The sequence below is a fragment of the Oncorhynchus keta genome, chromosome 12 (genome assembly GCF_023373465.1).
Source record: "Oncorhynchus keta strain PuntledgeMale-10-30-2019 chromosome 12, Oket_V2, whole genome shotgun sequence".
Lineage (NCBI taxonomy): Eukaryota > Metazoa > Chordata > Actinopteri > Salmoniformes > Salmonidae > Oncorhynchus > Oncorhynchus keta.
This window is the reverse complement of record NC_068432.1, coordinates 19,959,276-19,973,713: the sequence shown is the minus strand read 5'-3', so window position 1 is coordinate 19,973,713 and position 14,438 is coordinate 19,959,276. Positions and strand designations below refer to the sequence as shown.

The following is a 14,438-nucleotide window of genomic DNA, read 5'->3' as shown; positions in this document are numbered from 1 at the left end:
TAATGTATCACAGAGTCGTGGCTGAATGATGACACAGATAATATAGAGCTGGCTGGGTTTTTCGAGCATCGGCAGGACAGAGCAGCTACGTCTGGTAAGACGAGGGGCGGGGCTGTGTGTTTGTTTGTCAATAACTGCTGGTGTGCGATGTCGAATATTAAAGAAGTCTCAAGGTATTGCTTGCCTGAGGTAGAGTACCTGATGATAAGCTGTAGACCACACTATCTACCAAGAGAGTTCTTATCTATATTATTTGTAGCCGTCTATTCACCATCACAAACCAAATCTGGAACTATGACTGCACGCAACGAGCTGTATAAGGCCATAACCAAACAAGAAAATGCTCATCCAGAAGCGGCGCTCCTAGAGGCCCAGGGAAGTTAATGCAGGCAAACTTAAATCTGTTTGACCTCATTTCTACAAGCATGTCACATGTGCAACCAGGGGGGGAAAAAACTCTAGACAACCTTTACTCCACACACAGGGATGCATACAAAGCTCTCCCTTGCCCTCCATTTGGCAAATCTGACCATAATTCTATCCTCTTGATTCCTGCTTACAAACAAAAACTAAACCAGTATGTACCAGTGAAAACTCAATATGGAAGTGGTCAGATGACGCGGATGCTACGCTACAGGACTGTTTTGATAGCACAGACTGGAATGTGTTCTGTGATTCATCCAATGGCAATGAGGAGTATACCACCTCAGTCGTCCCCACAGTGACCGTACGTACATATCCCAACCAGAAGCCACAAGCAACATCTGCACCGAGCTAAAGGCTCCAGCTGCCGCTTTCAAAGAGTGGGACACTAATCCGGACGCTTCGAAGAAATCCTGCTATGCCCTCAGACGAACCATCAAACAGGCAAAGCGTCAATACAGGACTAAGATTGAATCCTACTACACCGGCTCTGATGCTCGTCAGTTGTGGCAGGGCTTGTAAACTATTATGGGCTACAAAGGGAAACACAGCCATGAGCTACCCGGTGACGCGAGCCTAACAGACACGCCTTTTATGCTCGATTTGAGGCAAGCAACACTGAATCATGCATGAGAGCACCAGCTGTTCTGGACGACTGTGTGATCACGCTCTGCGTAGCCGATGTGAGCAAAACAATTAAACAGGTCAACATTCACAATGCCGTGGGGCCAGATGGATTACTAGTGTGTACTCAGAGCATGTACTGAACAACTGGTAAATGTCTTCACTGACATTTTCAACCTCTCCCTGACCGAGTCTGTAATACCTACATGTTTCAAGTAGACCATCATAGTCCCTGTGCCCAAGAATGTGAAGGTAACCTACCTAGCATTCACGTCGGTAGCCATGAAGTGCTTTGAAAGGCTGATCATGGCTCACATTAACACCATTATCCCAAAACCCCACTCCAATTCGCATACCACCCCAACAGATCCATAGATAAATCACACTTCACACTGCCCTTTCCCACCTGGACAAAAGGAACACCTATGTGAGAACGCTGTTCATTGACTACAGCTCAGCGTTCTACACCATAGTGCCCACAAAGCTCATCACTAAGCTAAGGACCCTGGGACGAAACACCTCTCTCTGCAATTGGATCCTGGACATCCTGGCGGGCCACCCCCAGGTGGGGAGGGAAGGCAACAACACATCTGCCACTCTGATCCTTAATAACGGGGCCCCTCAGGGGTGCATGCTTAGTCCCCTCCTGTACTCTTGTTCACCCACAACTGCATGGCCAGGCACGACTCCAACACCATCATTAAGCTTTCTGACGACACAACAGTGGTAGGCCTGATCACCAACAACGATGAGACAGCCTATAAGGAGGAGGTCAGAGACATGGCAGTGTGGTGCCAGGACAACAACCTCTCCCTCAATGTGAGCAAGACAAAGGAGATGATCGTGGACTACAGGAAAAGGAGGGCCGAACAGGCCCCCATTAACATCGACGGGAATGTAGTGGAGCAGGTTGAGAGTTTCAAGTTCCTTGTTATTCATATCACCAACAAACTGTCATGGTCCAAACGCACCAAGACAGTCATGAAGATGGCACAACAACACCTTTTCCCCCTCAGGAGACTGAAAAGATTTGGTATGGGTCCCCAGATCCTCAAAAATTTCTTCAGTTGCATGATTGAGAGCATCCTGGCACATCGAAAAATCGCCTGGTATGGCAACTGCTTGGCATCTGACCATAAGACGCTATAGAGGTTAGTGCGTATGGCTCAATACATCACTGGGGCCAAGCTTCCAGCCATCCAGGACCTATATACTAGACAGTGTCAGAGGAAGGCCCAAAAAATTGTCAAAGTCTCAAGTCACCAAAGTCATAGACTGTTCTCTCTGCTACTACACGGCAAGCGGTACCGGAGCTTTTACGCAGCAGCGTAAAAAAGGGGGGTGGGGGGGCACACAATGCAAATAGTCCGGGTAGCCATTTGATTACCTGTTCAGGAGTCTTGTCCTAGACTTGGCACTCATGCACCGCTTGCCATGCGGTAGTAGAGAGAAAAGTCTCTGACTGGGGTGGCTGGGTCTTTGACAATTTTTATGGCCTTCCTCTGACAATGCCTGGTGTAGAGGTTCTGGATGGCCAGCAGTTTAGCCCCAGTGATGTACTGGGCCATACGCACTACCCTCTGTAGTGCCTTATGGTCAGAGGCCGAGCAAATACCGTACCAGGCAGTGATGCAACCAGTCAGGATGCTTTCGAAGTTGCAGCTGTAGAACCTTTTGAGGATCTCAGGACCCATGCCAAATCCTTTTAGTTTCCTGAGGAGGAATAAGCTTTGTCGTGCCCTCTTCACGACTGTTTTGGTGTGTTTGGACCATTCTAGTTTGTTTTTGATGTGTACACCAAGGAACTTGAAGCTCTCAACCTGCTTCACTACAGCCCCGTCGATGAGAATGGGGCGTGCTCGGTCCTCCTTTTCCTGTATTCCACAATCATCTCCTTAGTCTTGGTTACGTTGAGGGATAGGTTGTTATTCTGCCACCACCCGGCCAGGTCTCTGACCTCCTCCCCTGTATCCAGCACATGTGACAAATAACAGTTGTTTTCATTTGAAAGTATGTGGACACCCCTTCAAATGAATGGATCCGGCTATTTCAGCCGCACCCGTTGCTGACAGGTGTATAAAATCATAGGATGCCACCTTTCCAACAAGTCAAATTTCTGCCCTGCTAGAGCTGCCCCGGTCAACTGTAAGTCATTGTTATTGTGAAGTGGAAACGTCTCGGACCAACAACGGCCGCAAAGTGGTAGGCCACAAAATCTCACAGAATGGGACCGCCAAGTGCTGAAGTGGGTAGCTCGTAAAAACTGTCTGTCCTCTGTTGCAACACTCACTACCGAGCTCCACACCCCCTCTAGAAGCAATGTCTGCACAAAAACTGTTCGTCAGGAACTTCGTGAAATGGGATTCCATGACCGAGCAGCCGCACACAAGCCTAAGTTCACCATGCACAATGCCAAGCATCGGCTGGAGTGGTTTAAAGCTCGCCGCCATTGGACTCTGGAGCAGTGGAAATGCGTTCTCTGGAGTGATGAGTCACACGTCACCATTTGGTAGTCTGATGGACAAATCTGGGTTTGGCTAATACCAGGAGAACGCTACCTGCCCGAATGCATCGCGCCAACTGGAAAGTTTGGAGGAGGAAGATTAATGGTCTGGGGGTGTTTTTCATGATTCGGACTAGGCCCATTAGTTCCAGTGAAGGGAAATCTTAATGCTACATCAGAATGACATTCTGGACGATTTTGTGCATGCAATTTTGTGGCAACAGTTTGGGGAAGGCCCTTTCCTATTTCAGCATGACAATGCCCCCTGTGTGAGATGTTCGACGAGCAGGTGTCCACATACTTTTGGTAATATAGTGTAGGTTGACTCTCAATGTGTTATTATTTTGGGTGAAAGCACCACATACTAAATGAAATCATGACATCTAGAATCTGATCTCTAGGCTGATATACGTACACCCAGTGTAGGTCCCAGTTAAGCTACTATCATCATCGCTACCATCATCATGCAACTCCTCCATTATGTTCCAGTAGTGTTCACACATGCGTAGTGAGCTGTTTCTCCACATAGTGAAAGTCGACATGACATGGCGGCAAATTCAAGATACAGAACCATATGAACAGTTTGCTATTACAGAGGATGAAGGAACAGAAAGAGCGTGGAGATGTGGAAATGGACAGTGAGGAAAAAAGAAAGGAGCTGAGTGTCGGGGGAACTGGTGTGGTGAGGAAAATTGGCAAAAATAAAAAATATACTCCTGTAGGTCAGAAATTGAACCTAACGAGAGTGAGGATGAATTACCTGCGGTGGCAGGTGCGCTGAAGACCACGAGTTAGGACCTTGTCCAGATTATGACAAAGATGATTCTGACCCAGTGGGCGTAGACTTTTTGGACAGAATAGATCCTAGCCATATGGCGTCAGGTTGGATGGAAAAGAGGTTGGGCACTGTTGAATCGTGAGACTAACTTGAAGTGGACTCGTGATTATTTTTGTGTGTGTCTTCCATCCAGAGGGAACCGGCGCTCTGCACCACATACTTCGGGACTTGCTTTGTTTTCCAGAGCAGGGTGTGATCACTGGAGTGGCGTTAAGTGTTGAGGAGGACGAACTGTTTGATGCGATTCAGGCCCGGTGGAGCGTGTGGTGAAACAGAGAAGACGGTCTGTCCTGCTGTTTTGAAACAAGCTTGGCAATGTGCGGGGGCACCGGTTAGTTGAGATAATTAAGGTAATATGTACATGTAGGTAGAGTTAAAGGGACTATAAACAGAGTAGCAGCAGCGTAAAAGAGGGGTCTGGGTAGCCCTTTGATTAACTGTTCAGGAATCTTATGGCTTGGGGATAGAAGCTGTTTAGAAGCCGTTTGCAGTAGCGGAGAGAACAGTTTTTGACTAGGGTGGCTGGAGTCTTCGACAATTTTTTGGGCCTTCCTCTGACACCGCCTGATATAGAGGTCCTGGACAGCAGGAAGCTGGGCCCCAGTGATGTCGGAATCCAAGCAGTTGCCATACCAGGCAGTGATGCAACCAGTCAGGATGCTCTCGATGGTGCAATTGTAGAACATTTTGAGGACCTGAGGACCCATGCCAAATCTTTTCTGTCTCCTGGGGGAGAATAGGCTTTATTGTGCCCTCTTCACGACTGTCTTAGTGTGTTTGGACCATGCTAGTTTGTTAGTGATGTGGACACCAAGGAACTTGAAGCTCTCAACCTGTTCCAATACAGCCTCGTCGATGAGAATGGGGGCGTGCTCTGTCCTCCTTTTCCTGTTGCCCACAATCATCTCCTTTGTCTTGATCAAGTTGAGGGAGAGGTTGTTGTCCTGGCACCCCACAACCAGGTCTCTGACCTCCTCCCTATAGGCTTTCTCATTGGTGATCAGGCCTACCACTGTTCTGTCATCGGCAAACTTGATGATGGTGTTGGATTCGTGCCTGGCCATGCAGTCATGAGTGAACAGGGAGTACAGGAGGGGACTGAGCATGCACCCCTGAGGGGCCCCCATGTTGAGGATCAGAGTGGCGGATGTGTTGTTACCTACCCTTACCACATCGGGGTGGCCTGTCAGGATTTTCAGGATCCACTTGCAGAGGGAGGTGTTTAGTCCCAGGGTCCTTAGCTTAGTGATGAGCTTTGTGGGCACTATGGTGTTGAACGCTGAGCTGTAGTCAATTAATAGCATTCTAACGTTTTCCTTTTGTCCAGGTGGGAAAGGGCAGTGTTGAGTGCAATAGAAATTGTGGACCTGTTGGGGTGGTATTCAAACTGCAGTGGGTCTAGGTTTCTGGTATAATGGTGTTGATGTGGGCCTCCCGGGTGGCGCAGTGGATAAGGGCGCTGTACTGCAGCGCCAGCTGTGCCATCAGAGTCCCTGGATTTGCTCCCAGGCTCTGTCGTAACAGGCCGCGACCAGGAGGTCCGTGCGGCGATGCACAATTGGCCTGGCGTCGTCCGGGTTAGGGAGGGCTTGGTCGGTAGGGATGTCCTTGTCTCATCGCGCACCAGCGACTCCTGTGGAGGGCCGGGCGCAGTGTGCGCTAACCAAGGTTGCCAGATGCACAGTGTACCCTCCGACACATTGGTGCTGCTGGCTTCCGGGTTGGATGCGCGCTGTGTTAAGAAGCAGTACGGCTGGTAGGGTTGTGTATCGGAGGACGCATGACTTTCAACCTTCGTCTCTCCCGAGCCCGTTGTAGCGATGAGACAAGATAGTAGCTACTACAACAATTGGATACCACGAAATTGGGGAGAAAGAAGGGGTCAAATTTAAAATTTTTGTTTTTTAAAATGGTGTTGATGTGAGCCTTTCAAAGCACTTCATGGCTACAGACGTGAGTGCTACGGGTCGGCAGTCATTTAGGCAGGTTACCATAGTGTTCTTGGGCACAGGGACTATGGTGGTCTGCTTGAAACATGTTGGTATTACAGACTCAGGGACAGGTTGAAAATGTCACTGAAGACACTTGCCAGTTTATCAGCACATGCTCGGAGCACACGTCCTGGTAATCTGTCTGACTCTGTGGCCTTGTAAATGTTGACCTGTTTAAAGGTCTTACGGAGAGCGTGATCACACAGTCATCCGGAACAGCTGGTGCTCTCATGCATGTTTCAGTGTTACTTGCATCGAATCGAGCATAGAAGTAATTTTGCTCCTCTGGTAGGCTTGTGTCACTGGACAAGCTCGTGGCTGTGCTTCCCTTTGTAGTCTGTATTATTTTGCAAGTCCTGCCATATCCAATGAGTGTCGGGGCCGGTGTAGTACGATTCAATCTTAGTCCTGTGTTGACGCTTTGCCTGTTTGATGGTTCGTCAGAGGGCATAGCGTAATTTCTTATAAGCTTTGGGTAAGAGTACAGCTCCTTGAAAGCGACAGCTCTACCCTTTAGCTCAGTGCGAATGTTGCCTGTAATCCATGGCTTCTGGTTGGAGTATGTACGTACGGTCACTGTGGGGACGACGTCATCGATGCTCTTATTGATGAAGCCAGTGACTAATGTGGTGTACTCCTGAATGCCATTGGAAGAATCCCAGAACATATTCCAGTTTGTACTAGCAAACAGTAGCTGTAGCTTCATCTGTAGCTGCTTCATCTGTCAACTTTCTTATTGACCGAGTCCTTGGTGCTTCCTGCTTTAGCTTTTGCTTGTAAGCAGGAATCAGGAGGATAGAATTCTGGTCAGATTTGCCAAATGGAGGGCAAGTGAGAGCTTTGTACGCGTCTCTGTGTGTGGAGTAAAGGTGGTCTAGTGTTTTTTTCCCCTCTGGTTGCACATTTAACATGCTGATAGAAATGTGGTATAACTGATTTGAGTTTCCCTGCATTAACGTCCCCGGTCACTAGGAGCGCTGCCCCTGGATGAGTGTTTTCCTGTTTGCTTAATGCCGTATACAGCTCATTGAGTGCGGTCTTAGTGCCAGCATCGGTCTGCGGTGGTATATGTACAGCTCTGAAAAATATAGATGATAACTCTCTTGGTAAACAGTGTGGTCTTCAGCTTATCATGAGATGCTCACCTGAGGTAGAGTAAAACCTTGAGACTTCCTTAGATTTCGTGCACCAGCTGTTGTTTACAAATATATATAGGCCACCGCCCCTTGTCTTACCAGAGGCCGCTGTTCTATCCTGCCGAAAAAGCTTACAACCCGCCAGCTGTATGTTAATATTGTCATTGTTCAGCCACGACTCGGTGAAACATAAGATATTACAGTTTTTAATGTCCCGTTGGTAGGATATACGTGCTTGTAGTTCGTCTATTTTATTATTGATTTATTGTACGTTGGCTAATAGTACCGATGGTGAAGGTAGATTACCGTCTCGGCGATGGATCCTTACAGGGCACCCGGACCGTCGTTCATGGTGTCTGGAGTAAATCCTTCCCGTCCGACTCGTTGAAGAAAATAATTCCCCCAGTACGGGGGAGTAATGACTGCCCTGATATCAAGAAGCTCTTTTCGGTCATAAGCCATGGTGGCAGAAACATTATGTACAAAATAAGTTACAAATAATGCGAAAGAACCTACACAATAGCACAATTGGTTACAGGATCGTAAAACCGTGGCCAACTCTTTCGGTGCCATTACTGTGTCAGTTATTCAGTTATCCTGTGAGAACCTTTGTACCAAACCCATTACAGTGTTTTAAGTGCCAAACTTATGGTCATGTTGCAGCAGTGTGTTGGAGGGAGATTTTTATATGTGAAGTGTACAGGAGGGCATGAGACAAAGGAATGTGGAGTGTTGAGGGAAAAAGCTGTGTGTGTTAACTGCAGGGGAACCCATGGTGCTGGAGATCAGAAGTGTCTGATGAAAGAAAGGCAGGTCGAGGTTGCCAGGATCAGAGTAGAACAGAAGGTGTCCTTTGCTGAGGCAATCAAGAGAGTAATAAAGGAAGATGGGTCCAGGGCGAGGGATCGTAAGAAGCTCCCTGTGAGTAGGCCGTGGCCAATATAGAGTGATAGGAATACTGTGTTTCAGTAAGGTTGGCTTCTTAGCGTTCATAGCCACGGTTATTTACTGTACCACAGAAATAGAACGTAAATCACAGAAAATAAATGTTGTGGTGGCAGGGAAGTACTTGGGTGTACGAGATTTTACTGTAGAGGAGTTACAAGGTGTGTTAAACGATAGTGTTCTGGCTGCTGGCCTGATGTTGGATCAGATAGTGCCAAGTAGTGGAATAGTGGTGAGGTTTTAATGGGTGTAGGGTTAGTTGGTAGGGCAATTTTCCTTCCCTTTTCCCCATCCTTTTGCCCTTCTCTTTCGTGTCACGAAGTGTGAGGAATTCACACTCCAGAACAGTAGGTGGAAACCAATGATGTATATTAACTCTGAATGACTGACAGGGGCTGCTGTATTTAACCCACTGCACAGCCATTTTGGTAATCTTGTACTAAAAATATTTAGAAATGCATTTATTAATGTCTACATTTGCCTTTGACACATGCATTATATCACAGACACCTTAATGCATACTTTATATTATATTATGCGAGTAAAACATGAAAATATATTTCTTTCATTAAAGTTATTTATTTATTTAGGTTCTAATGTTACTGTCCCCACTACAAGAACAAAATACTACAATTAGTTTAATTGTGTCCTTGAAACATTTAATTGAAATATTGTAGAATTCCATGCATTCCTATGGAGGACTGCTCATACTCGGGAGTGCCAATGTGGCCGACCGGTGGCTTCGAAGCCTCTCAATGGCCAATACATAGCATCAGCAATCCAGGGTTTATATACGTAATTGGCGGAAACACAGGAGCCTCACAATCCAGTACAGTAGGTAGATCAATATCAATTTCTTGTTTTGCTCTTAGGAACAGGGCACAATTGAAAGGAGTGTTTTCTGGGGTAGCATTCATTATGTGGATGGAGCAATTGAAGTTGAAGATTCCGTGTGTTTGTGATGCCTGCCATTTGGTGCAGGGCAGACCCAGTGGGGAGTGTGGTGAAACAGAGGAGTCACTTTCAGTCCCTTTGAGTGTTGAGTCAGTCTCTACCCAACAAAGTAATGTAAGGATATATTAGTTATCCTATTAGTTATCCTGTTAGAGCTTTTGTGCCGTATACACTGCATTGTTCCATGGTCATGTGGCAGCAGTATATAGGAAGGAGATTCCAAGATGTGGGAAGTGTGCTGGAAGGCATGGGACATAGGATTGTGTAGTTTCGGTGGATAAAGTTGTGTATGTCAATTGTAGGGGTGCCCAAGTTGCTGGAGATCGGAAGTGTCCGGTGCGAGAGAGGCAGGTTTAAGTGACCAGAGTCAGAGTAGAGCAGAAGATTGTCATATGCTGAGGCAGTGAAGACATTAGAGGAGGATGGTTCCACCTTTCAGTTGGTTGCGATCAACCAATACAAATGTAAAGAAGAGCTGTTTCTTGTACTGGCTATACAAGTACTTAGTAGTGGGGATGTTTGTGTTGTAGCTTCAATGAGCAAGGCAGAGGCAAAAGGCCTCATTTAGCTCTCTTGTAGCTTTGTCAACTATGTGTGTGTTTTCTATACCTGTTCGCACCTCCTCTCTGTAGGCTCTACAGACACTCCCCACCCCTTGGCTGCAACCCTTTTCATTTAGTGTACCCTGCGAGCACAACCCATGTGGAATTACGGGTCTCTGGCAGCATTTGAAACTGCCTATTTGCTGTCAAGAACATCAAGTTAATCTCAGCCTATGCTGCCTTTCAGTACCTTGACGTTTTGGCCCTGACGGAGACATGGATCACCCCAGAGAACACTGCTACTCCAGCTGCTCTTTCTTCATTTAACTATGTTTTCTCTCATAGTCCGAGAACACCTGGTTGTCATGGTCGTTGCAAAGCTTCCAGTCGAAACTCGCATCCACTACAAGACCATGGTGCTTACCTATGGAACAGCAAGAGGAACTGTCCCTCCCTACCTTCAGGCTATGCTCAAACCCTACACCCTAACCTGAGCACTCTGTTCTGCCACCTCAGGTCTCTTGGCCCTCCCACCCCTACGGGAAGGCAGCTCCCGCTCAGCCCAGTCCCAAACTTTTACTGTACTGGCACCCCAATGGTGGAACCAGGTTCCGCCTGAAGCTAAGACAGCAGAATCCCTGCCCATCTTCCGAAAACATACCTCTTCAAACAGTATCTTAAATAATCGTCCTCATCCCCTCAAAAATAAAGAATAAAAATGTATCCTACCTCTTCAAACAATATCTTAAATAATCCTCATCACCTCGAAAATAAAGAATAAAAATGTATCCTACCTCTTCAAACAATATCTTAAATAATCCTCATCACCTCGAAAATAAAGAATAAAAATGTATCCTACCTCTTCAAACAATATCTTAAATAATCCTCATCACCTCGAAAATAAAGAATAAAATTAACCCGGACTTGCACTTGACCCCCTGTTACTGAGGAAGAAAATGTACTTTCTACGCCTGTGATATGTGGTTGTCCCATCTAGCTATCTTAAGATGAATGCACTAACTGTAAGTCGCTCTGGATAAGAGTGTCTGCTAAATACTATAATGGAAATGTAAAATGAATAAGACTTTAAATGTGATAGGAAAGCATCCAACAGGAATGTGATTATTGCAAGGAAACAGAGACAGTGGGGCATGTATTGATACCGTGTGGGCAGTATGAGAGGTAAAGAGAGAGGCTGAGATCTAGTATAAGGGAGAAGGAGATACAGTCAATTTTATATTGAATATGTTGAAAATAGTATATTCAGTAGAACTCCATTCGATACAGTCGCAAATATTTTTTAAAGAGAAACAGGGCTGGCTGGTAGGATTTAGTTTCACCCTGTCGCTGGCACACACTGCATTGCAGTAGGTGGCAGTAATGCACCATAACGTTGTATGCCAACCGCCGAAGAAGAAAAAGAGCTGTTTCTCCAATTATGTTGCCTTCCATGTAGCAGGCAGCCTGTTTTCTTGGACACTTCAATCTAGTTTTCTCCTACACCAAGCTGGTTATAGCATTTCCACCTCCCTGGAAACCATGGCCGAACAGGCCACGGAATCGGCCCGGCAGCCCCAGCACGACGGTAAAGCTTGTTCTTTTTTGGAAGTATATGATGTGGTGACGTTTCGAGCTAATCCAGATACCATAAGAGGCCTGTGAATCTTCGGTTTAGCTAGCACCATCACCCGACGTGTCACCAACCTTACCTATACTTGGACATTATTTCACAATGGATGTATATAATGCATAGCGAGCTTCACGGGCACCAAACTAGATGTGCATACTTTGTTAGAAAATACATGTATCGTTACATTTTGCGCGATAAGAATGGCATATGATTGCTGACCCACCTGTCTGGATCTATTTTAGCCACAGACGACGCTTAACTAGATAGTCGAACTGTGTTGATGCTAACTACGTTAGCTAGCTAGCTAGCTGTCATTGTTGTTTTGCAGCGCTTGACAGTGTATGCGAGTTATTCGACGGAGTGGAAGTTGGATAGTGGTGGTTATAATTGTACATGTAGCAAACGTTTTCGAAAACAGTTTTTATTGACGCATGAATATTCAGTCATTTAGTTCTCCATCCTCTGCCCTGGTTTGCAAAATGTAGCGTCTAGCCCTAAAGTTATACAGGTAACGGTTTGGGGACTGGCCAATGTATGACGTTTTGCTCCAGACTAGTTTAGTTTACTAGCAAGCTAGTAACGTTAGCCACACTCCACAGATAAATTGTATGCCAACATGTCTTTATACATTGAGCCTATGATTGAATTGAAATAATTATTTTTCTCTAAATAGCTACACCAAATCTGGTAAAGGAGATAATGAAATGTGTCATGACAATGCCGGTGTTTACATGAATTTGCGCATGTGCCCGGTGATTTCAACCGTAGTACCGACGCTCTAAAAAGTCGGATAAATAATACTTTACTGTGGATATTTTGTCTAAAATTCCAACCCACTGAAGGAACAACCGCAGACAATCGGTATTTTTAACTTCAAATGCAATTTTATTTAACATTCAGGCATGCTTTCCAAGTCATACTGATTTATTAGGAAACCTACGTTTATGCTCTCCATAACGACTGAGATTGGTCTGTTGTGGGCATTTTGAGTAGTGAGTTAGGCTATGCATTGTTAAGAATGGGGAAAACTGTACAGTATGTAGCCTAAAGCTAGTGGACAGATGGGCCTATACCTCAAGTAGGCCTAAAGCCCCAAATCATCAAAGATTGGAACTTGCAACTAGTGTACTTTCTGCGCTGGAAATTGACTCTAAGAAGTAGGCTATATAACCATTATGTTGGACACCGGGGAAGTTACTTTTCAGGCACCCCATGTTGTTTTATATGTATAAACTTGAATCTCTGAACAACTTGGAAAACCTCGAGTTTGTTATTTGGTAGGCTCATGTCATAGATCTTTGTTTAGTTTGCGTGTCTTAATGGTCAAACCTTTTGCTGACACTGTCAGTATGCCAATAGTCATTAATAGATCTTGCCCCTAGAATGCTGCTTTGTATTTTGTACTGCACAGGTGTCATCATTTTTGATTGGCTACAATTAGTGAGATTGATTTGCTCTTTGTCCACCAGTTAAACCTCCATTTATTGTATGCTATAAAAAACACCAACAGTGCTTATTGTTGAAGTGAAGACCATACCCTCCCACTCAGTCCTGCCTGGGCAATACTTTTTTTGACCAGATTCCCCCTTAAAATAAATAACATCCCCTCTTTCAGGCTGCTGGTTGTAAAGAGAAATACCTTTTTATTTCTGGAAGTTTCTTTTAGTGTTCTTGTTTTGTCCTCTTCCTTAGTGGTGCTCCAGCAGCGAATGGCAGCCCTGGAGCAGGAGAGAGCAGAGTTCTTCAAGCTCAAACAACAACTGGAGTCTGAGTTCAACCAGAAACGGGCCAAGTTCAAAGAGCTCTACATGTCCAAAGAAGGTGACTGTTCAATGTAGGGGTGTGACCTGAATTAGGGATCATTAACATTTAGAAAAAAAACTTAATTGAAACACCCCTTAGCCTACAATTTCCATTTCCCCGCAGAAGTCTAACATAATAAAAACATCCCCATCAAAAGCTGTCTTTTTAAGCTAGGGATATATTTTTTTTTGCATGGGTTGCTTCTCAATCCACTGCATCCACTGATATCTCCCTTCCGCATCTGCGGTAGAAAAAAAAAAGAAAAGAGAACGTAACCCGACTCAACCTTCCTTCTCCCGCTCCTGCTGGCTTTCAGCAGATTCTGCTCTTCTGAAGTTGCTGGTAGTAGGCTGCTACACGAGGAGGCAGTAGGCTGCTACACGAGGAGTCGGCAACCTTTCTCATGTTGAAAACATTTCTACTGATCTGCGTGCCATTATGGTATTCATATGCACATTTTTGTGGAACAGTTTAATTTCATTTTAATAAAATGTAGGTACTGTATCTCAATCATTGTCATGTGGTTAATCAAAATTCTATCCAAATTAAAATGATACAAACCTAACAAGTAACTTAATGCCAACTATTTAAAAATAGCCTACATAAAGGCAACAAATAAAAACATTGCTGCCTGCGGGTAGAAAATATTCAGATTTTAATAAAATAATCCTATAAATCACATTGTTGCAGACACGCCATGCATAGCCAAACTTGAAACATTCTTTCAACTTGGGTCTGGCCTGAAGCTTGTGCTAACAAACTTGCAACATTGTATAAAATATTCTGGGCCCTCAGAATTTCCAGCTCCAGTGAGCTCGGGACAGACACAGCTGTAGGCTATTTGCTCAAGGGATAAGTTTCCACTGGATCAGAGCATGATATTTTTTCCTTTCTCGCAGAGTGGGTATCGAAAGATTTTTCAAATACATTGAAGAAATATTGACATTCTCAATGGATGTAAAAATAGACTTTGTTTTCTTGCTGTTTGAGGGGAAGAAAGCTCCACAGCTCATTAGTCGTGGTGCGTTAAGCCAATCAGAAATACTATC

General features: G+C 45.2%; 1 protein-coding gene across 2 annotated transcripts in view; it reads left to right on the top strand.

The window, feature by feature from the left end:
* Window positions 1–11,315: 11,315 nt before the first annotated feature.
* Window positions 11,316–14,438, top strand: part of LOC118391090 (rab GTPase-binding effector protein 1-like) — a 34,478-nt gene continuing 31,355 nt past the window's right edge. The window contains exons 1-2 of one of the 2 annotated variants that reach the window (XM_052457812.1): window positions 11,316–11,541; window positions 13,279–13,407. In XM_052457812.1, the coding sequence (XP_052313772.1) occupies window positions 11,337–11,541; window positions 13,279–13,407 (334 nt within the window). In that variant the 5' untranslated portion in view covers window positions 11,316–11,336. The remainder of the gene's footprint in view (window positions 11,542–13,278; window positions 13,408–14,438) is intronic. The other variant, XM_035782101.2, reaches the window with a different exon arrangement.